This window comes from Pholcus phalangioides, unplaced genomic scaffold (genome assembly GCF_987345545.1).
Source record: "Pholcus phalangioides strain wild (caught in Gottingen) unplaced genomic scaffold, Ppha-v1.0 ptg000015l_1, whole genome shotgun sequence".
NCBI classification, from domain to species: Eukaryota; Metazoa; Arthropoda; class Arachnida; order Araneae; family Pholcidae; genus Pholcus; species Pholcus phalangioides.
The window spans coordinates 12,032,770-12,056,922 of NW_028301608.1; the positions used below are offsets into that span (position 1 = coordinate 12,032,770).

A 24,153-nucleotide genomic window follows, 5' to 3' on the forward strand; every position below is an offset into this window, starting at 1 on the left:
GATCTTATAAAATCCTACAAAAATTTTACTAATGAAAAAGTGTATGATATGATATAAAAATGACTAAACATAAGGTATTAAGTGATTAAAAGTAGTTTCGTTAACTGCCAATGTTTCTTGAGAACATTTGTTTGATTAATTAAAGAATGTAATTCACATGCTTTCATAAGGAAAAATAACTTTCTTTTATAAAAGCAGTTGTTAATATATATATATATATATATATATATATATATATATATATATATATATATATATATATATATATATATATATATATATATATTTTTTTTTTTTTTTGAGAATGTGAGAGTATGAACTTAGAAAATGAGAATTTGATTCTGCTGAGCATTTATGGTAGCATTTACTTTTTAAATCATGGACCTTTAGGGAGAAAAATCATTTTTGAAGGTAACTTTTATGAACATAAGTGGATCTGGAAAAAGTATACCAAGTTTTATGTACACCCAAAAGTACAATAGTGTTTTTCAAGTACACCCACAGTAGTACTTTATGGGTGATATGTCTACAACAAAAAATTATAAGGGGAAATAAAGGGAAAAAATAATGAAAGTAAAATCTGCATTCAGTTTGTAAAAAATGAATGTTTGAGATAGCAAAAAAAATAAAAAATAAATAAATGAAAACTTACATTGGAAATAGCAGGAGCATTAGTGAGGTTGCCTTCACTTTTGTTGTTTTGCTTCATCAGTGCTAAATGCAAACCTGTATCACCATCTTCATCTTCGACACTGATATCCGCTCCAAGAGAAACTAGCAATTCAACCAAGGAACAATGGCACTGACTTATTGCAAGAAGTAAAGGCGTCTGTTTCCGATTATTACGAATGTCTATTTCACAGTGGCCCTTTTTATTAATAATAGAAAAAGAAGTTTACATGTGGTTGTGATACCAAGAATGTAAATGGAATCAATATTCATTACTAGGGCTAGGATTTTTATGTCAAACCATATTTTGGGAATTTTCTAGATATTGGTCGTATTTTAAGCATTTTTGAGCAATCTGGCATATTTTAGGAATTTCCAAACAAGATTGTCTTTTTTTTGGTCTTTTGTTTCCGAATATTTTAATACGTGGACATTTTCCTCAGAGCTATAGTTTATACACTTACAATGAATTCTTGTTGTCTTTTTTTTTTTTCTAGAAAAAACTTTTGTATGCCCAGTAGCCACTTTTAAGCTCCCGTAGAGAATCCTTTTGCTACGTTTCGGAATGAGACGACAAGCACTTGTGAAAGACGTTATTCATGCAGACATTCAAAATCTTCACATTCAAATCATTTCATCATGCCTAAACATAAGGACTTGGTCAGGAGGAGCAGACTTGTGATTTTGCCACCTTTAACCCGTCGCTGTAAAACTCCAAAGCTCTATAACAATGTTTTTGGCATTACATATATTTTTCAAGTAAAAAAATAATTTTTCCAATTCTCCCCAGGGAATGCATCACCAGGACCTGGGTTTGAATCCCACAAGCGGAGCAGTGGTGGTTGGCTGAAGTTGGTTTTTTGTAATTTTTCAACTTCAGACACAAATGTTCTGCTTTATGACACAACGCTTCTTCAAATATTGCTCCATCTGGGAATTTTGAAGAAAACTTTTGCAAAGTTTTCTGTTGTAAAATTTTCTTTTTGGAAACTTTTTTATGGGCAGTATATTTATATTTTATCATAATTATTGGTTTTTTATTGTTCTTATTGGGTTGCTGTATTTTTGATATAGTTTAGATATGTATTCAACATCTATATTTTTTATGGGCATCTTTTTTTCAGCCACCTTGTTGATCATTTTGTCTGTTGTGGCCTTTGTATTTGTATTATAGTTTCCTTAAATTATTTCTTAGCAGAAACTAACCAATAGCACCTTCTTTTCTTAAACATCTGAAACTGCATCTCATAAAATTCAAGGCAATTTCAGAACGTACTGAAGAATAGTTATTGTAATAAGGTAGGTGTGGTTTTCATTTGAATCTGCTCAGAAACTTTTAATTGAAAAATTTAATTTGAGATTTTTGTTTATTTTTAACTTAATCAGATAAGAAACTATAACTGTCATATTTTTAAATTTTAAGATCATATTTTCATGTTTTTTAGGACAAAAATCTGAGCCCTATTCATTATGAATTGATTAAAATATGAAATGCACACTATACTGATAAATATAATATAATTAAATATGATTTTAAATATACAGCAAACATTGAACAATTATTTTTGTAGAAAACAACAGTCTGGCATTAATGAATCACTATAGTTTAGGCAAATAATTAACACTTTTAAATTATAATCAAATACTAGTCTCACAATTTGATGCTCAAAATCCTCTGGATTAAGCAGGCATGCCAGATAGATTTAAATGTGAAATATTTTGCCACAATTTGATTTCACATAAAGTCAACAATGGATTAGGCCAGGATTACACTATAAAAGTTTTATTAAATGTATTTTCTATAACGAAAAATGCAACCAATATGCATATCATTTACATTCAAGTGAATGTAATCGATAGTCACACTGGTTGTTTTCAAGATTTGTAAAAGATCTTTTATCAAACTTTTATAGTGTAATCCTGTCCCTAGGTCAAATGGAAACGCAAATATTCCTCAGAGTAATTTCTAGATAACTGCTGCATTCCAGAAAGCATATGTGTCACCTAATATATTTTTGATGTCTGAGGAGTGTTGTGTGTTTGAAGCACTGTATCTCCTTGCAAATTAAAAATTACAAATTAAAATTGTAATCCTTATCCTAAAGTCTGCATTTGTAATTGAAATGTAAATACTTTATTGTACATAAGTGCACAAAATAAAAGAGAAATTCCACACCTGTAACAGCAATGTCTCTGCAACATTAAAATGACCATTTAATGCTGCAAGATGAAGAGCTGCAAAACCATCATCTTTTTTGCCATCAACTATTTGCCTTGATTTGATGATCAACCTTTCTGTTGCACTGAAACAAAAATAAGACATAAATACACATACTATACAATAAAATCTTTATTCAGTTCTCCAGAGATATAGAGAGACATGGAAAGGGAGGGAACATAAGCATTTTGAATAAAAAGCGTCACTATTATTAAAGAAGTACAGTCCAACTTGGTTAATTCGAAGTCCAAAGTCACTGGAAAAATGTTCAAATTTAATCCAAAATTTGAATTACCCAATTAATCTTATCCTGGATCTGTAAAATGACTACAAATTACAACTTAATCATTGGCTTTCATAAAGGATAATAATTATCAATCATTAAAATTTCATCATCAGTTACAAAACTGCTTCCCAAATTTTAATAATTTATAGTTATAAAAATTGCTCTTAGCTGCTACATTATTCCACTGTTCTGGAATAAGCATAACTGCAAAATTTCTTGACTAAGTTCAAAGACTGATTTGCGGAAATAATTCATGATCATTTGTTATGAAACTGTTTTTCAAGTTTTGCTTACCATTCTTATTCTCTATCAGAGAAATATACTTTCATTAACATATTACAATCCAAACTTTCTATACTCTTAATGACGACAAAAAGATTTAAATTTTTAATGTTATACCTTGATCTATAGGTTGAAAGCATAATCAGTATTAAGTGGTACACAATTTTGATGCACTCCAACTGAACAATGTTAAAATCGGTATTAAATTATCAAAAAGAAAAAGTAGAGAAAAACAGAATTTTCAAACTTTTATTAGTCTTTAAAAATTTGTTGTTCCAAAACAGGAAAAGTAACATCTACCTTCTTGTAGAATTTTTCCAAAATAAATTTGCTCATACAAAAATCCTGATTCTTTTTTTTAAACATCGAATTATCCAAAAAATTTAAAGAAAGTTAAAATTAGAAGTTGAATTAAACAATAAATTTTAACATTAAATTAAATAGAAAACTCAAGGGGGGACACATCATAAAAGTTTGAATTAACCAAGTTCTATTGTACAACTTTAAGCAATCACTGTATTCAAATCAACATGAGCCACGAATGCAAGTTTTTTTTTTCAATTGAGAATTTTTTTTTTTAAATTATCAGCGATTGAATGAGCATTCAGATAAATACACTTCATTTTTGAGAAAAAACATAGATTAGAGCAAATTGGTGAGAAAAATATGTCTTCAAGATATACTATGTGTAACATGAAAACATACTATAAAAATATAGCTTTCTTTTATTCAAAAATATAAAAATGTGTAGATTTCTTTTTTACATCTCCTCAATGTTTAAACTCAAAACATTGACACAAGGTGAAATAAATGTACACTTACAAATTATTTCCCTTCAAAGCTGCATGATGAAGAACATTGAACCCTCTCTTGTTTTTCAGAGTGAAATCTATTTCTGGAACGTTGATCAGTAAATCAATAATCTCTAAGCTCTCTTTACTGATGGCATCATGGAGGACAGTATCACCATATGAATCCTTTTTAACAAAAAATTCACAAGAAAACATGATTAGTACAAGCCTTTACAAAAGAATGACATTAAAAAATTTTCTAAAAGAGTTGAAAACTTTGTGAAAAAAAATATTACCTAAGTACTTACTTGAATATTTACATTACACCTATGTTTCAGTAGCACCTTTACACAATCCAAAAGCTGCTTATTTACAGCAACATGGAGGGCACTGCATCTGGCTTTATTTACAGCATTTATATCAGCACCTTTCTTCAAAAGTAAATCCATCACCACAGGCTGATGACTGAATATTTCAGGAAATTTTTGGAGTTGAAAAAAAACACAATTTGTTATTTGTCAAATTTATGTGAATTTGGGAAGCAAGAAAAAAAATTCTACTTCAAGTAAATAAAATTTTGAAAAAGATAAATATTCCAGTGGATTGTTACAACACGCATTGACATAAAACACTTTCTAAATAGTCAAAATTTTGATATTACTACATTTTTTTTTCAAGTAACAATAGATTTTGCTTAAGACATCATTGTTTGGACCATGAAATTAATGAGCTGCGCAATGAGCATATTAAATCAAAAATCAAAATAAACAACACTGTGAAAAACTTGTAAAATCATTTATCAAATCAATTTATTGGCTTCAATATATATTTTATAATATTAATGAAACTCTTCAATAAATGCTATTTCAAACAAAAACTAAACTTTGATTTGGCCACGATCAACTGTAGGCAATTACACAAAAACTTATTTCACATAAGTAATTAAAAAAAATACCCACATACGTCACTACACAAAACGTGAATATAATCCTCCAAAACCTACTCAAGATACAAAAGCGCAACACTCACCCATTATCATCATCTGCCATTGGTAGGAAAAGTGTTTCATTTCATTTTATTACATTTTTCACTGAATTTCGAAGCAATTGGGGTGTCAGGCCAGAAAGAGCCGGTCCTAATAAAAGTTCCAGCCAAAAAGTGTGTGACACACCTCAATCTCAAGCACTTTAACTGGAATGTTAAATTCTAATTGGTCGCATTGATCATGTGGCTAGTCCAACCATGAGAAAATATTCAGTAGGTGCAACTGTATTAGAATTATTATAGCAGTGAAAGACAAAAAAAAAAACAATGTAGCTGGTCAATTTGGCGCAGTACAAATATGTCGCAGCTCCAATTCATTACGGTACAAGTTTGTCGCAGTGTCAATTCGACGTGACGTCAATTTATTGCAGAGTGCCAATTCATCAAAACTCTGATTCTTCACTGCACATGTTCCATGCGATCTTGTATGTAGATTTTTGTCTTATGCGTGAAATAAGAAACATGAACAAAAGTGTACACACAGTTTACTAAAAATTATTTCTTGTCATTTTGGAAAGGTCATTTCAATTGGAATTTTAGGAAGTTGAATCTAGGTTGGCAGATAACATTGGCTCTGGCCCAAAATCATTTTTTCGATACGTCAATAATGGATGCAAGGGGACAGTTGGCCCCCTCTCGATAGGAGGCTCTAAGGTAGAGAGCAATGTAGGCATGTGTAGTGCTTTCAATGACTTTTTCGCGTCGGTTTTTAATGGAGATAATGATATTCGATATACGGGTGTTGCATGGGGTAATAAAACCCTCAACGATATTCAAGTAGAAGACGTGGAGGTCCTAAATCTTCTAAGAAATGTATGTGCAAGCAAAGCACCAGGACCAGATGATATCTATCCCAGGGTTCTCAGGGAAGGTGCTAATGAATTGTTGGGGCCAGTCGCACAGATATTCAGGAGTAGTGTTGCTGAGGGTATCGTCCCGAGAGATTGGAAACTGGCTAACGTTGTTCCGATATTTAAGAAGGGTAGTAGAGAGGTAGTGTCTAATTATCGTCCAGTGAGTTTGACGAGCTCCCTCTCGAAAATTTTGGAAATTATCATCAAAAGGCAGTTTGTGAAGTGGATAGACGAGAATAATGTATTGTCGGATAATCAGCATGGGTTCAGGAAGGGGAAGTCATGTGTAACTAACCTCCTTTGCTTCTATGATTACGTGACTAAGGCTTTGGGTAAGAGCAAAAATGTCGACGTTGTTTACCTTGATTTCCAGAAGGCATTCGATCGGGTCCAACATGGCAAACTCTTGAAGCGTTTACACGAGATTGGAATAGGGGGCAACTTGCTGAATTGGATAGAATCGTGGTTAAGAGATAGGTCGCAACGAGTTATGGTGAACGGGGAATTCTCTGGTTGGACAGACGTCACAAGTGGAGTTCCTCAGGGAAGTGTCCTTGGCCCCATACTTTTTTCACTTTTTATCGACAAACTCGATCAGGGTATCGATGGAATTACTAGCAAATTCGCAGATGATGTGAAGCTAATTGGGGTAATCGGTAATGAAAGCGATAGGGAGTTGCTCCAGACCAACTTAAACAAGATTGCAGCATGGGCAAATGAATGGGGCATGACGTTTAGCGTAGATAAGTGCATGGTCGCTCATTTTGGTTCGAACAACCCATGGTTATCTTACGAGTTGAATGGTGTCACTATCCCGGATGCAACTAGAGTCACCGATTTGGGAATTCTCATTGACGAGCGACTTAGGTTTTCTGAACATTGTTCAGCGGTTGTCAAAAAAGCGAATAGAATGCTTGGTCTCATTTTCAAAAAGGTCTCTTCGCGTTCTCCTAAAGTCATTCTTCCGCTTTTTCGAGGCTTAGTTCGTCCTGGACTGGAGTATGCTGTAAGGTTTTGGAGACCATACCTACAGAGGGACATAGACTTGGTTGAAGGGGTGCAGAGAAGAGCTACGCGTGTCCTTATTGGCACACAGGGCTTGAGTTAAGAAGAGAGACTTCATTCTTTGAATATGTTTACATTGGATGAACGCAGGTGTCGAGGAGATATGATCGAAGTGTTCAAAATTTTCAATGGGATGGATAGGATGGACCATGAACTTTTAATACACCGCCAATCGACTGCTTCTACAAGGGGACACCAGTATCGATTGGTGAGGGACAATGCAAGGTTATGGTGTCACAGGGAATTTTTCTCTAATAGGGTTGTTAATAAATGGAATAGCTTACCCCCGGAGGTAGTAAATTGTAACACAATTGACACGTTTAAAAAGAAATACGATAAGCATGTTGGGGTAAATCGAGAAGCTATCCATTCTTAGAATAAGACAACCATAAGTATTCTTTATGGGCATTGTATAATATTTTATCATGTGTATATATTGTTTGTAATTTGTGTTAATTGCATTTTTAATTGGGTTGCTGTATTTTTGAAACATATGACATCCATATTTTTATGGGCATCTTTTTATCAGCCACCTCGTTGGGCATTTTGCCTGTTGTGGCGTTGTATTTGTATTTGTATAATTTCAATTGATATTAATGTTTTATTATTTAATTATTGTAATTACCATATCAATTACATTTAAAAATTTAACTGTATGTAAAAATTTGATTATATTTGAAAATTTAGTTTAAAAAAAATTTTCAAGTGCAAAATAATTGATTTTTTCTATGATAAAATTTCAATATTCTGTGGGAAAATTTCAGTGTTTATGATATTTCCCAAATTACAATGCAGCCTCTCTTTAACTATAAACTTGTATCCGCCCCCACGTGTGGGTTTGAGAGTTTCTCTCCCCACTTCCAAGAGTCAACATTTACCACTACGGTATCTAAATAAGAACATGAAATATTTAATTAATTAATAATTCTATTAAACTAAACTTTCATTTTCACCATATAAGCCGCACTTCCCCTTCCTGTCAAGATTTCAATTTCTCGCAGCGAGGGGTGTTGGAAGCACACTAAGATAATGAGTTTGGATCAAATAAATTTTGAAAATGTAATTTTTTTCACAGTGCAAGCCACACTTTCTGCTTTCTGTCTGGATTTGTATTTCTCGCAGCAATGGGAGTTGGGGTGCAGATTAAGGGTAGAAATGTAGTGTTTTTTGAATGACGATTTTAACATATTACCCGCTTTGGGCTCCATACATTCCATTAATCGTTTTATTCATGTCACTACTAAACCCTTAGCATTTAACATTAAATTATTCCTCTGTAGAAGACCCGGTCGAGTCCTTGGATTTGAGAATATAGATTTATTTGTGAATAATATTATTTCATTGCATTTTTTGAAAAATGTATATGTGATGAAAGATTATTAGTTAATACCTTGTCTCAAGGGCAGAGTTATCCATGGGCTTCCATCCCTTAAAATAATAGTCCCATGATCTGTCAGTGATAGCCATGTATGAATTGTGGCCTGCCTGATTGATTGCCTGATCAACTTTCTCCATCTTGTTTGGACTGTTGCCATCAAAATGTAATAATGTTAAAAATAAATGAACGGCACAATATGCAAATTTACTGAATGATGTCATGAATTTCTTTATGCACCGAATGCCTGCCGTACGTTGATCGGTCTGAGAATAAACCTGTTCACTTCCACTATAAATAGTTCTCCAAGAAACATCGAATGGTGCTCCCCACTGTAACCTACTAACATTTTGGGAATGTAAGTCTACTAACGATGTTAAACTAACTTCAGAAATGTAACATACTATTCCGGCTGGTCCAGGTAGTCAACTTCCAGTTATCACGTTTGCCTTAGTAATTCATGAATGGTTTTCGTAGTGTTCCGATTACAATGAAGTGGATCGACAAAAATGTCTGGCATTTGCTTATGATGTGACGTCTTCTCGTCGACGAATCAGTCTTCCACTGTTCTCTATGAAACTTACAACGATTAGTGATCCCGTTCCTCATATGATATCATATTAATGGTCTTTTGCGTGTCGTCTTCCAGCCTACTAACTCCCAATATCTTGGTATGCTGCATCTGTAACACGAGGGTCCCTGGAAATAGTTGATATTATGATTTGCGGGAAGGAGGGGGGGGTCCTGGAGATCTCTGGTGGGAACCTCGCGGAGAGTCATGTCATAGTCAACCTCAGAGAAATTATAATATATTTGTGCAATATAAATTTAGAAATGTTTCTGCAATTGTAATTATACCTGAAAAATGCAATATTTATCTCCACATCGTTTGTGGACCATGGACCACCTTTATGGTCAATAATGTCACAAGATTCTTCATTGTACAATAGGCATAATATTGTAGACCCTGGCCAGGTCTCCAATCTTTACCTTTTGTGTTGTTGCCAGATTCCAGTTGTCTGTCACAATATACAAAAACCAGTTTATATACTGATACCAGTTTCAGAGACGTTCTGTCCCTGAAAGCTGTTATGCCAGGTCGTATCTCTATAATGTACTGAAGATTCAGTAGTATGCCTTGGCACTGTTCCAGTCTCACCACAGCTCCTCCAGGTTGCCGTCTTGCAGTCTGACTGGAATTTCTTCTTGTATCTTCCTCTCATAAGATGCGAGCTCGCTGCAGATGACAGAAACCTGACAATATCGTCCCAGGACTCATCAACTATGGCTACTGGCTGCATCGCCGGGAGACGTTCAAATGTATGATGATTTTGTGAGAGGCATCTCGCCTGACCGAATTGGTGAGATCAAACCATTATGTTGAACTTTTGTTACTAAAAACTTTAACGAAAATTAATACTGTGATAATAGACCTAAAATGTTGTTTGTGTAAAATATGTAAACTTAAAATAGTTGAATAAATGTTATAAGTGGAAAAATGTAATTGCCATTATTCATTGGTGTCATCCGTTTAATGAATCAATGTTGGGTAACAAAAAATAAACCAGGAATGCACTGAAAAATGGTAAATTGTTTGAATTCAATTTAAATTGAAATCTTTTCCTACATGTTGTTAAAAAAAAAAAGAGATAATTTATGGTAATTTAAAATAACATCACTTATTATTCTATTAATCATCATTAGACATTTTATTATGATATCCACGTTATATAAGTGTTTAAATAAAATGATACTCAAAGTTACTGAAAATAAAGGTTCAGATATTGTGTAGATGTACAATATGAATTTTTGAGTATGAATATTTCAAGACATTGAATATTTTTGAATATGAAGGAAATGTACAATATGAATTTTTTTAATTAAAATTATCCTAATAAATGTAGGCTATAATCAGAAGCAGAGCTATGGCTTTACCACCTGTGGGCTATTTACACCTTGCCTCCCTCTCCCTTCCTAATTCATGCTTTTGATTATCAATTACTTGAACTTGTATTCCTGGGAAAAAGCCTGCATACCCCCATACAGGAAATATGCTTCTGAATATAATTCTATATTGTTTGTTAACGTTAATTCACTTATGTTGTAAGAAGAAATTATTATTAATCGTTGACTGGAGCTGTAAGTGTGTCATGTACAAGTAGTTACATATAACGGGCTAATTTCATTGTTTTACTTGAGTTGTTAATTTGGAGTTGAAAAAAAAAAATTGACATTTGCAGTGCCGTTACAGACAGGGATGCTGTGGGTGTCCACAGTACTTTATGGAATGGATATGAGCATATTAAAGACCAAGACAGGAACTCACAAGTTCCAAACACTTCTGGTACCCTTGGCTAGTCAGACCCAGACATGAAGAAAACATTCAAGAGGATGAAAAATGCCATTCATTCCATATATAAGGGACTCAAACTCGTATGCAAGAGGCAGTTTAAAAGGTAAAAATTAAATTCTCAAAATTTATTTGATCCCAATAAACATTTGAATTTTAAAGCAATTAAAATTTGTCGCAGCAAATTTGTAACCACAATGAAATGAGTCTGCAGCAAATTCATACCACGACAAGTTTGTAGCACAACGAATTGTCACAGGACAAGTTGAGTGAGAAGAATTCCCAAAAAACAATAGTTTCTGGCATTCGGTCACTTCAAAAGGCCTTTGCAAAAGATAAGTCAACCACGTCCCGATTGGCAAAGAAAGCAAAGAAAAAAGAAGTGCTCAATTTTGGGATTCATTAAGAAGAATTCAAGATATAAAAATCCTTCGAAGAAAAAAAAACTCTTGCAACATAATAAGAATGCATTAAGCTTGAAAATTTCAGTGGGAAATGTTTTTACATAGGAAAAAAATAGGAATTTTAAAATATGACAACATTAAATGGTAAAGCTTTTAAATGAGGGGGGAATTTCTGTAATCCATTGTATTTCAAAAGTGACATTACAAAAAATACTATGATCAGCAAACTTTTAAAAAAATATGAAATAACTCACCCGAATGCAGAATAATGTAAAGCAGTGTCTCCATCATCATCCTGCACTTCCATACTGCTACCTGCAACAAGCAACAGCCTGACTATTTCCAGATGCCCCTGGTGACATGCAACTTGTAATGCAGTCTTCCCGGAGCTTTTCTGGTCGACCTGAATTAAAATCAATAAAATAATATTGTAACTTGAAAAAAACCACAAGAATGTACAAAAGTTTGAATAAACTAAATACTACATTTTCACCCTACATCTTCAAAAATATATATGTATATAAAATAAAGTTGAACATTACACCACCGTTTGAAATCAGTGGTGGTCAGCTGGTCAGAGACCACTGATTAGACAATCGGACCACTGATAAAAAAATTGTGGTGGTCTGCGGGACCAGTAGCAAAACTTTCAGCCCCCCCCCTTCCCGTGATACATTAATCATGGAAGAATCTCCTATGGGAGAATCACCAATGTGTCGAATGATTGATTGCAGTTCTAATTGTTTCTTATGGCTTTTTATACACCCTTCGGTGTTATATCACACACACACACACATTCTTCTAAATAATACAAGTAATATATCACTTGTAATATATTTAGGAGAAAAAAATTAACTATTATTCAGAGCAGATTTCATTTAGCGGACCACTCATGATGTAAGCAGACCAGTAGGTTCTAGTATTCACTGGTCCCACAGACCAGTGACTTTCATTTTTCAATTCTAACGCTACATTACACCCATATTTAAATTTATTTTCGTATACAAATAGAAAATAGATTTGCACATAAACAAGAAGTCTAATTTCAGAAGAAAAAAATTATGGAGGGGAGAGTGACAAAAACAAAGTGCAGGAAAACTGCTTTTACCTTATCTGGATACTTCAACAATAAGCTTTTAACTACATCTGTATGGCCTTGAGCAGCCTCTCTGACTATTCGTTCACAACTGGCCATTTCTAAATGATGTGGCTCCGCAAAAAAGTGGCCTAGAAGGGGATCTGTAACAAATTTAAATGCTTACTAAATAAATAAACAAAATACTAAACTACATACTAAACCAGGGGTCTTCAACTTTTCTAGTTCGTGGAAGAAATTGAAACTTCCCATGAATCCTGTGGGACACCAACTCATATAGAGGTGCTAAGATTATAACATGGAATCCATACATGATAACAATGGCACAATGACATCCTAACAGAAAGGCAAACAGCCCCCGCCCCCAAGTTAAACAGAGGCCAAAAACAATTAAAGACTTCATTTATTCTGAAATTAAAAGTTTTAGTAATTATCAATTTTTATTAATTTCGAAATCATATCTTTCACCGACTGGAAAAATTTCTGATTAATTACTTCTTATATAAAATTGTTCTAATATTACTTCAAATGATTCTGTGATTATTAACTCTATTAATTTTGAAATTATTTACCCATCAATATATATTGAAATTCTTTCATTAATTCTAAAAATATTAATTATTAATAATTATTAATAATTAATATATTAATTAATTATTAATAATTAAAAATTAATATATTAATTAATTAATGTTATTAATTTTCAAATAATTTTTTTAAATGATTCTGGAGTCATTCTACCATTAATTAAAACTTTTAAAAAACTGATTGTGAAAAATAATTTCAATAATTCCAAGATTATTTCTCAAAAATTCTTGAAATTCATGAACATATTTTTTAGCATTTGTGAGAATTTTGTAATTAGGTACGTATGGATTTTTAGATGCTGACTTTTTCCCCCATATACAATATGCTCATATGAATCAGGGGGCCTCAAAAACCATGTAGGCCTCATGTTCAGTCTCTTACTGGCCTGCGTGTATAATCAATTTGTTTTCTCAATTTCAATTTGAGAAAAAAGTTTGATCTCAATTTTTTTTTTATCATCTTTCAATGTTTTGAGCTATTTCTAAAACAGGTCTGTAGGCCATAGCAAAAAGCTACTAAGGCCAAATGTGGCCTGTGGGCCATGCGTTGACGACCCTTGTACTAAACTAATTTTTAAACATTTTGTGTTGAAATAGTAAATAGTCAATTATATATACACACACAAGGCCGTAGCTAGCCATTCTTGTGTCCTGTGCAAGAATTTGAATTTAGGCCCCTTCTGCCTCCCCCCTTCCAAATGGGCCCTGTGTGGGTGCACCTGCCTAATTACGACCCGCCAGTATTATATATTTTTCTGTTGTCTATATAATTTATTCCAATACGAGATCATGTTTTTTTTTGTTTTTTTTCAAAAATGCAAAAATGATTTAAGGGTCATTTATTACATTTTAAACAATCTCTGATTTACATATGTCAAGAAAATTTTGACATTCAAAATATCATATTTCAAAGTTCTTACTGGATTTATTATCACTATTGTGTGCCATATACATACATCTTCCAACGTGCAAACATTTTAATTGAGCAACTTATTTTTCAAATCTGCTTACTTGTATGCTCTTCCCTTTGGTTGGCAGTCATAGTATTGTTAATCTCTGTTGCAGACCCAGGCACGGATGTCACGCAAAGTGGATTAAATGTCCAAGTTTGACCTTCAACGTTAACACGCAAATCACCATCAGAATAGATTTTTGTTATCTTTCCTGTCTTGCCTAATGCCTGGAATATATATATATTTCAAAATGTAGTAAATGAATTTTATCAGTTAATTCAAATTAAGACAATATGAAAAATGGATTAATCAGTCATTTGAGCATACCCAGCTTCAGAGCTCACTGCCATGACAATTTAGTGTATAGATGTAATGCCCAGACAAGGCTCCCAGAAAAATCTGCTTGATCATTTCCCTGACCAAAACTCCGACAGAAAGTAGTATAGGCCTAATTTAAAATCTTAACCTTCCAAATTTTGATTTTTTGTTTTTCGAGTTTTTTTCCCCTTCACAGAACATTTTCCTTGACTTTTATCAAATATTCGCATATTTCCCCTGACTTTTGCTAAATATTTTAAATTTTCCTTGACCATTTTTTAATTTTTCTGATTTTCCAGGTCACTGGAAACCCTGCCAGATGATTGGTTAAAGTCATCAGAGCAAAACTACAGCGAAAACACACACAATTTTTATGATGAAAATACACACATTTCCCATGATTTTAGTAATCAAAGTTTATTTTAAATTTTTTTAATTTTTATGCATTTCCTCAATTTTCCTCCTTTCTCAAGTCCCATATAAATTAATCACAAATTTCATACATGATACTGTCAAATAGGCTTAGAAGAAATTTAAAACTCACAGTTTTCATGACCTCTATGTATTCCCCATGCCCTTTCTGTAATTCTTTCATCTTGCAAATATCATCCGTAACTCGGACCATATCACCAACAGCAAAAAGTTGAACCTACAATAAAAATTTGCAGTTTTAAAGTGCAGAAATTTTATTCAAAGAAATAATCAAAATACAACAAGTCAAAACAATTTACAAAGAAGATAAGATGTGCATGATTTTTGTTTTTAATTTTTAAATTGAATTTTTTGGCTTCCTTCTCGTTTTCACCTTTTTTCAAAGATATACTGGTCAAAAGAGGAGAAATCTCTAAGTGTGTATGTGCATGTGCATGACCAAACACTGAAAGAATGTTGAAAAAGAACAAAACAATAGTTCAGCCATTGCCAGAAAAGGATATGATTTATGATAAATTAGTTTTATTGATTTAAGTTAATTATAGAGTTAATTGTATTTGAGTTAACTCTAAATAATTCGTTTTTTCAATTAGTTTTAGGAAAGAGACTTTCTGGATATTATGTCAAGGCAAGCATTAAAAAGAAAAGTTACTTGTCTCCTCCGGGAATGGAACTTGGGTTCTCTTGCTAACTAATACATCAGAGACACAACTTGCTTTATCTTATAGAACACATTAGTAGCATGATGCTTAGTAATTAGAGTGTTTTCTGTATTGTAAATAAAAAATTTAAATAATAAATTTGAAAAATACATACTTTGATAAGGGCACCTGGATGAAATGTCCATCGATTGTTGCAACCATCATATTGAACTCTGATGTTGCCTCTATCTGTGACCCTATGTACAGTGCCAATTTTTCCTATTATCTGAGAAAGAAGAAAAACAAAATCAGTAAATATGGATGAACTCAGTTTACAATCAAAAAACAAAATGCTACATAATAAATAAAATATTTAACAATAAAAACAGAATATTAATTGCATTCAAATGCCAGCCTACTTCTGCCATTCTAGGATTCCAACCACCATGGCCTTCTTGAATAGTTTTCAGTGTTTCGATGTCCATAGAGACCTTCACCTTGTCACCAACATTAAATCTTGGATGAGGAACAGAAGGGGGTTTGCTGGTTGGAACATCTACCACATGACCTGAATTTGAAAGGGAAAAAATCCAATCAAACAATATAGTGGTAAACGAGTATACATTTCAGTTAAATATTTGTTTTAATTTCAATTACCACCAGGAAGTTTAATCACTCATCATGGCTCTCAACTTTTTTGACTTGCATACACCTTTTTATAATCACATTTTTATGGTGGAGCCCGTAGACTTTTAAAATTTTTATTTATCAAATTCACCAATTTATTTTATTATCCTAGAACAGCGGCTGAGCCCCTGGGAAGTGTACACAGAGACCTTATGACATCATGGAGCACAGGTTGTGAAACACTAATGTAGAAAAATAGAACTCAAGTCATGACTACTCTGAATATGGAAGAATAGAATTTCATAATCGGTTCTCAACCGCAGGTCAGTCAAAATATCTGACTTGAATTGCATTGACGACATAATGGTGGTCAGCCGAAATTGGTTTTCTGTGGTTTTTGAATGTTAAAAAACACAAATGCAGGTTTTCACCCATTCAAAAAAGATCTCTCCACAGAGAGCAATCAGATCTACAACATTTGATATCCATGCACAATACAACAGGAAAAAGTAAACTGCTCAGTTATTTGCTTCAGAATTCAAAAGATATGTATTCAATATGTATACAAGTCCTGTCACCTAACACGTATTCATCAGAAACAAACTTCCTGTTAGGTACACAATACATACACTGAACATTCTGATAACCACAAATTTGTTAAAAGTTTCTCAGAAGAATATTTATGAGGTGCATGTGTGGTACAGTAGTAGTAATTTAATTATTCTTTGCATACTTAAATTCATCATTGTCCGACAAAATGATCAGATGGCACTTCTTAGATCACTGTGATGATTCAAAAATATATTTAATGTTCTGATAAACACTTGAGATAGAGGTTTCAGAGAGAAAAAGGCTATCTGTGATCACTTACCAAGTACAGGGAGATGATCACGGTAATAATTCCCTCCAACAGAATCCTGTGTATATTTTAGATCCACTTTTCCTTTATGCCCGAGTCTGTAAACATTTGTTGAGCCTGAAGTCCATGTGACATTCGCTACACTTCTCTCCGATTCATTGTCCCAACCTCGGATGTCTATCACGTTTCCAGATTTCCCTTCTCCGCCTTCAAAACAAAAGTGTGAAAAATTCAAGAAGAGAAATAAAAACTAATTTACAATATGGAAGAAAATGTCTATAGTCAAAATAAGATGAACATAATTTTTTTAAGTATAAAATTTTCACAGATCAATTTATACATTGTAATACAATAGGACACATGTGAAACACATGCTTCTTTTTTTGGGAAGAGAAAATACAGACTAATGCTATGTTTCTCCTGATATCTGATAAGTTTGGGTACATATACAAAATAGTTAATGGTAAATTTAATACAAATAAAAAATTAAAGTATGTAACATATACATACAGGTATCACAGAACTAAGAAATTATAAAAGCCACTTAGTAAACTGAAATCTGGAAAATTCAGAAATTACAATATAAATACAGATTTTTTAACACTATATACAGCAACCCAAAAAAATATTGTTTACTCTATTCAAAATTTTTTTACTAAATTGATGCACGTATGACAGATTTTAGATGCCAGACAAATACATGCATGATGCAAATACAAGTCAAACCCTGTTACAGTGCCCCCTATTGTAGCGCCAACCCAGCTTAGTGCTACAAATTTTCAGTGAAAAAAATCTTCCATACAGGGATTATAATACAAAAACCCATTTTAGCACCAACTATCAACTATTATTTGGATGTATACAAAGTCTATGTGTCATTTTTTCAAGAATTTCCACAACATTTTCTTCTCCCATTATTATTATTTTTTCCCCGAAAGGAGTTGAGGATTTATCTTTTTAATCCCACTGTTATTATCAGCATAACAAGTTTAGAGCAAATGACTTGAAGAATAAGAATGATCAGGGTCTTAGAAAGAAACTGATTTATTGATAAGGGGAAAGTGCACAATGAGTGTACTGCACCAGTTCGTTCAAGGTTGCCAAGAAAAATTTTCCAACAGTGCATGTTTTTTACTCGCTGGTCATTATATTTTGAGTGCCATCATCTCCTTGATTTGCTCCATTCAATCACGATGAAAGAAATTGTAAATATCCATAAAATGGAAAATTTGTGCTTATCAAACATGGACTGAAAAAAAACAAAAAAACAATGCCGCCATTATTTCCCTTTATCTATTTTGTTTTTGTAATTATAAAACATGTCGCTACATTTATGCAGAATTAAAATAATTTGAAAGGTAAATGTGTATGTTTTTCTGTTAAGTTTTATATCAAGAAATATTTAACTTTACAGTGTTTACAATGTTACAAATTTTCGCAACTTAAAATTGAATGTGTGTAAAATAGGTTATTTTATTTATGGAGTAACACCAAAGCCTCTTAGAGAGACTAGTAGTACCTAGGAGGCTTTGGTAATACTGATAAGTCATTGTGATACAGTAGTTCATAATAAACATGTGAATTTATATAATAGAGCTTCCCTGAAATGCTATTCTGACCATGGCCAGATATAACACCTGCTGGTTACAGCGACAAAAGTCTTTGGGACAGATGGTGCCATTACAACAGGGTTTCACTGTACTCATGCAAAAAAAAACTTTTCTTTCCCTTCAACTTTAACTTTTGACACTTTCAACTTCAGTTAGCTGTGAATAAAAATTTTTACAAAAAAACTGGTTTTTTGTCTCCTTTAACATAAAGTGATTATTTTAATATTCAAATGAGCATACCATCTTGGTTTCCCCAATCCCAATCTGGCCCTCTGACAACTTTTGCTCCAACAAATATCCCTTTCAATACAACTTTCACAGCACCTTGTCTTTTCGGCATATCAATTCTGCAATTCAATGATTAGAAGAGAAAAAATTTAGAATACATAATTTTGCACAGAAGTAAAAAAAAAAATATATATATATATATATAATTCTACATTCAATAAATAAATTAAAATTTTATTATTAGTTCAAGATAAGGTGAGTTGAACAAGAACACATGGAGAAAAGAAAAACACATGGAGACAAGACAAACATGTCACAGAACAATAGACGATTCCCATTTTTTCGTGGATGGTCTGAAGAAACAGTTTATAGAAACTGTTCAAAATTTTTGCACATGGCATCTTCAACACCATCTCTGTATCCTACACAATTGGCTTTTAATAAAAAGTAAAATGAGAGAGAACAGCTTGTTTAGGAGCAGAACCTTTTTGCACCAAGACAGCCTGTCAGCAACTTTACTTATTTCTCTCCATATATAACAATACAGACTCTTTACAGGAGACATTCAAATGTCCAATTTGATTGCTGGAAAACTATAGGCTTGCATAATCTTTATTCATTGAAATAAAAAATAATGCAGTACATGTCATTTTTGACTGGTAATTTGCATTGCACAACTATTGCTTAAATTAAATAATTTCCGATTCCAGCACATACATAGAAGACTGATCTATACTCATTTTTTACACCATTCTCAGTTTGGGAGAGATAGACGGCTTTTTTCTCAAAGTATCAAGGAAACCAATACTTTTTGGATATTATGCTGGGGTGAACTCGAAAAGTCATCTGGTCTCTGTCAGGACTCGAACCTCTGCCTTCTTGCAAACAAGGCAAGCATGCTGCCATCTACAAAAATTTCCTTGATACACTAGGGCTGAGAAAAAAGATGTTCAGCTCTTTCTGCCATCCTACCTCTGGGCCATTTTCTGAAGTTAAGAGAGGCTACTAATGCCTTGACTTCAGTGCTTCATGCCAAAGTGCACAAAATAAGGAAGGCAGAATCATGTCTCCAGTGGTGTAGGTCAGTGTTTCTCAACCTTTTTTTGTCCACGGCCCCCTTTCGACCATTTCTCATTCCTGTGGCCCCCTTGCGAACATGAATAATTTTCTACTCCCCCTTCCTTTCTCCCCCACCCCCGTTTTCCCATTAGAAGATAGTTATTCAAAAATTGTCTGAAGTATAAATATTTTTGAATTTAATTTGATTAATTTTTAATTTATGAAAATAATGAAAAAGCAAAATAAACACAATAGAATACAGTAAAATAGAATAAATCCCTTGGGGTCACAAAAGGTCTGTATCATTGTAATGTTACTTTTTTTTTAAGTTTATTGTTTTGTGTTTTTCTCAGTTTGATTTGTATGTTTTATGTGTTGTGTCAGTCCAATTTAAAAAATATATATTTTCAATCAATGTAAACTCTGCGCTTGAAGACGGCACAATGTCATCAAGTTACTGTACTAGATGAAATTTGTATTATTTCCAAATTAGTTATTTTTTTGTGTGTAAATGGTTATGGTTTCATTGAGAAATGTCAGTTGTAGCTTCCAAAATATGCATTCTTATAATGATAAAAATCGTAAAAAGTGGTAGCAAGCAGTTTTATTAATTTTATTCTCTTCATGCGGATAAAAGTAGTAATGAGGGAGTAGCGACACAAATGAATCACAATTGAAAAGTTCAACCTTCCACATCGTTTTCAACAATAATACATGTATCAAGGATATAGGTTTATGTTGTAGCCCTACTACGAATTTAAAAAAAAACTAAAATGCGTGTGAAATTTTTTTAAAATCTTTGTTTGAACCATTCATTCCAGAGAAATCATGTACGCAGTGACAAAACTGTTCGTGTGAACATAATAATGACTCATTATCAGGATTTCAAGCCCATCGGAAAATATAAATAATCTGATTTTCAAATACGAAAATTATAAGTTTGTTGACTTCGATTTCGATACGGTGAAAATCTGATATTTCGTTGGATGACAAGCTACCTTCAAGTGGCTTTTTGGTTCATAATGTGACCGCTCTCTTGCAGGCGAACGAAGCAATGTGCGTGTTGGCTTAAACACAACACAATATTTCACATAACAGTCCGTACAATATTTCATATACAGGGCGCATAGGTAACGTAATATAGGTAACGTAGGTATATGGCATTTTACTGGCGAACCATTGGTCCTAGAGGCATACTTCCAGTTGGAAAAAGTACCCGAATAATGTGTAGTACTCAGATATTTGATTCTTGTTGCTAGGGGTTACAGAGTTATTAAAATAAAAATGTTGACTTTTTATGCGGACACCCTGTGCCCCAAAACCCAATTGAAAAGTTGTTTCCTGGTCTCTGACAAAAAAATTCAATGCGCCTAAGTTCAAATTTTCACTGAGATATTCCAAGAAAGTTGGGGAAAAAATAGCATTAAATGAGGGGAAACCATTTTACCCGCATTGAATGCTGTTTTTTCCCAAATTTCTTCAAGCTTTTCAATTTGCATATCCCGGTGAATATTGCACTTAGAAACGTGAAATTATTTTAGTTGGCATCGGGAAAGACAGAGCAACAACTTCTTAATTGGGTTCTTTGACACACGGGGACGGTATAAAGAGTTGTTTTATTTTTATTTTAGAGCTATACAACCCCTTACAACATGAATGACATATCTGAGTTGGACACATGATTTGGATACTTTTTCTAGTTGGGTATGTCTCTAAGATTAATGGCTCACCAGTAAAGTGTCATACACCCTGTTACCCATGCAGCCTCCAAATACACGTAAAAAAATAGCTTGCGACGAAATACAGTCAACTCTCATTGTAACAAATACCATTACAACGGGAAAAATATCATTTTAACAAAAACTTTTCTAATCCCTCGGATAGGTTTACATAGGGACAATATAAAAATCTGGAATTCCTTTGTAACGAAATTTCGTTATTACGAAGTGATTTCTCGGGTCTCTTGGAGTTCCGGTCTAATGGAGTTTGACCAAAGCGTATTAATAAAGGGTCTTTAATACACTTTGGGTTTAACTGCATTTCCCCCAAAAAAAATCTGACAGTAAAAATCTTTGCAGTAAAGTAATTGAACTTTGGCAATTTGATCTGAAAACAGTCCTTTTTATAATGATTATGTCCTTTTTTACTTTTATAAATTTAGGAAGGAAACAAAAGGAAGAAAGGGTGGGGAGAAAAAGAAAAATGCCCAAGACGAGCTCGGTTGTGTGTTAATGCCTCGAAATTCCACTTGTGAGCAAGGGGATTCGTGCCTCACTCTCAGTTTTATGACAAAATTTCACATTTATGAGACGTATGACTATGGGCACAAGATTAATCTCTATATATATAGCTTTCAATATTAAAATATTTCGAAGCACAATTTCAATTATTTGACATTTTCATTTTGATTCGAACTCCAAATCTTTGGCATTTAGACATCATTTCCAACTATCAAATCCAAGCAGTTTTTGCAGATTATGAAAACGCGTCGCTGAATTGGTTTTGCATGCATATTATCAACACTAAAAACCATAAATTTTAGGTTGACAGATGCAAAGAGACGCATTGAGAGGGTTATGGGCATTTCAAAGTGAAGACTTAGGTGAGAATTTATTGCACTTTTTTTATAAATCAGCAGATGCAGTGAGTCTCTAACAAACGGATTTAAATTGCTTTAAATGTAGTCATACGCCTTTTTAGAATTTTTTTTCTAATGTCCACAACATTGTTCTTGCAGGATAGGAAAATTGCATTGAAATTATTTGGGATGCTGCAGGCCAGTAGTAGGGCAGTTAAAAGGAAGCATTATCGGTGAAGGGCACCTGGAGATAAACCTGATTTTTTTTAGAAGAAAGCCGCACATAATTGTTTACCGTGCAAAATGTCCGTGACCATACGTCCCGCTTTCGAAGTAGAAAATTTTTTGTTCTAGAATTATTTTACCATTCTTAATAAATGCCAGATAACTTAATCCTTGAAAGAGCACTTATTTTTGTGAGCCATTATCACTTATCCTGTGAAGATGATATTTAACGGGATAATTTTTATTAAGAAAATTTTTTCAAAATTGTTTCTGGTATTCCAGGGGCCGGACAAGTGAAAAACATAAATTTTCCTTTGCCTTCATTTGACTATTGTGGATCAAATTCTGAGTGAGGGTATGGGCCCTTAGGCTGGGATCTTTCACGGGCCCTCTCCCAGTCAGATTTCTCACAGCCCCTTCTATAGTTAATTTATAGCCTGAAAAAGCCAAAAAATTATGAGAATTATCCCGGGCTCTTGTGGGGGGCCATAGGTGAGGGAACCAAAATGGCCCTTGTACAGGGATGGTGCTTGGCAACACGACCCATTGCAGCCACATGTGGCAACGTTTGCTAAATCTGGGGTGAATGGGTAAAAAAAAATTCTGGTATTACGATCACAGGCCTTGTCTATTTTCTCAATGTTTCCGTTGTCGAGGTATAGTAGGACTCAAAAGCGTGATGTCGTGAATTTTTACTGTGTTAAATTCTGTTGTCTTAAGTAAAGTCTACGCTGCCGCCCGGGTGGGCCGCACCCCTTGCACCCTCGCTTAAGCCGCCCCAGTCCCAATACATTATCATAGCAATGTAGTTTTAAAAAATTTTAAATTTCGCTGGTATTTTTCCCCATGTATGATTTGATCTCTTGGAGTTCGTTATAACTGAATTCGACTTTATTTATTTTCAACAGAGGCAATGGATTGGCACCCCCTTTCAAAATTCATAAAAAAATACCCCAGAGCAATCATTCTGTATTCGATTTTTATAAATATATTCCCCATCAGACCACTCAGTGCTGGCTAAAGATAGCTTTGTGCTAAACTAGATGGCTATCCATCTGTAATTGCATGAAAATGATGGGTTTTTTACAAGCTTTCATTTTTCATCCATCTACTTCTTGGATTACATTTACTACCAGCACTCAAAAGAATGTCAAAGAATGTCTTCATGGCAGCCCTCTTTGAATGAAAAGTCTGAACACACACAATTTTCTGTCTTTACAGTTATTCCATTTTGCTTAAACCTCTTCTATAGTTTATGTCAGGGCCTACTATCACCCCCAAGTTGTAAAACCACAGAGATTACATGAACCACTTTTTTTTTTATTTCCTTGTTCCTCATGTTAATGTTACTTGAATGGAGAAAAATTACGAAAAAGATATTCTGTGCATTTTGTTTGAAATTAAATTTTTTTTAGTCACTCTGACTAAAAAAATTTAATGTCACAAATTTCTTCGCGGCCCCCCTGGAATATCCTAGGGCCCCCGGTTGAGAACCACTGGTGTAGGTAGTAGCATGCTAGCCTGGTTTGAAAGAACTGGGTTTGAGTCCCGATGGAAATCTGATGACTTTTCTTTCCAAGTTCATCTCACATAATATCCAGA

At 33.4% G+C, this 24,153-nt stretch overlaps 1 protein-coding gene across 1 annotated transcript in view; it reads right to left on the reverse strand.

Annotated features, from left to right (window-relative positions):
• mib2 (E3 ubiquitin-protein ligase mind bomb 2) overlaps positions 1-24,153 on the reverse strand; it is a 79,385-nt gene that overhangs the window by 22,643 nt on the left and 32,589 nt on the right. The window contains exons 4-15 of the mRNA XM_089242804.1: positions 18,702-18,808; positions 16,864-17,058; positions 15,785-15,933; positions 15,541-15,651; positions 14,837-14,941; positions 14,033-14,201; positions 12,447-12,577; positions 11,593-11,741; positions 4,555-4,711; positions 4,278-4,432; positions 2,846-2,972; positions 653-868 (exon numbers count right to left, since the gene is read on the reverse strand). Coding sequence (XP_089098930.1) covers positions 653-868; positions 2,846-2,972; positions 4,278-4,432; positions 4,555-4,711; positions 11,593-11,741; positions 12,447-12,577; positions 14,033-14,201; positions 14,837-14,941; positions 15,541-15,651; positions 15,785-15,933; positions 16,864-17,058; positions 18,702-18,808 — 1,771 coding nt within the window. The remainder of the gene's footprint in view (positions 1-652; positions 869-2,845; positions 2,973-4,277; positions 4,433-4,554; positions 4,712-11,592; positions 11,742-12,446; positions 12,578-14,032; positions 14,202-14,836; positions 14,942-15,540; positions 15,652-15,784; positions 15,934-16,863; positions 17,059-18,701; positions 18,809-24,153) is intronic.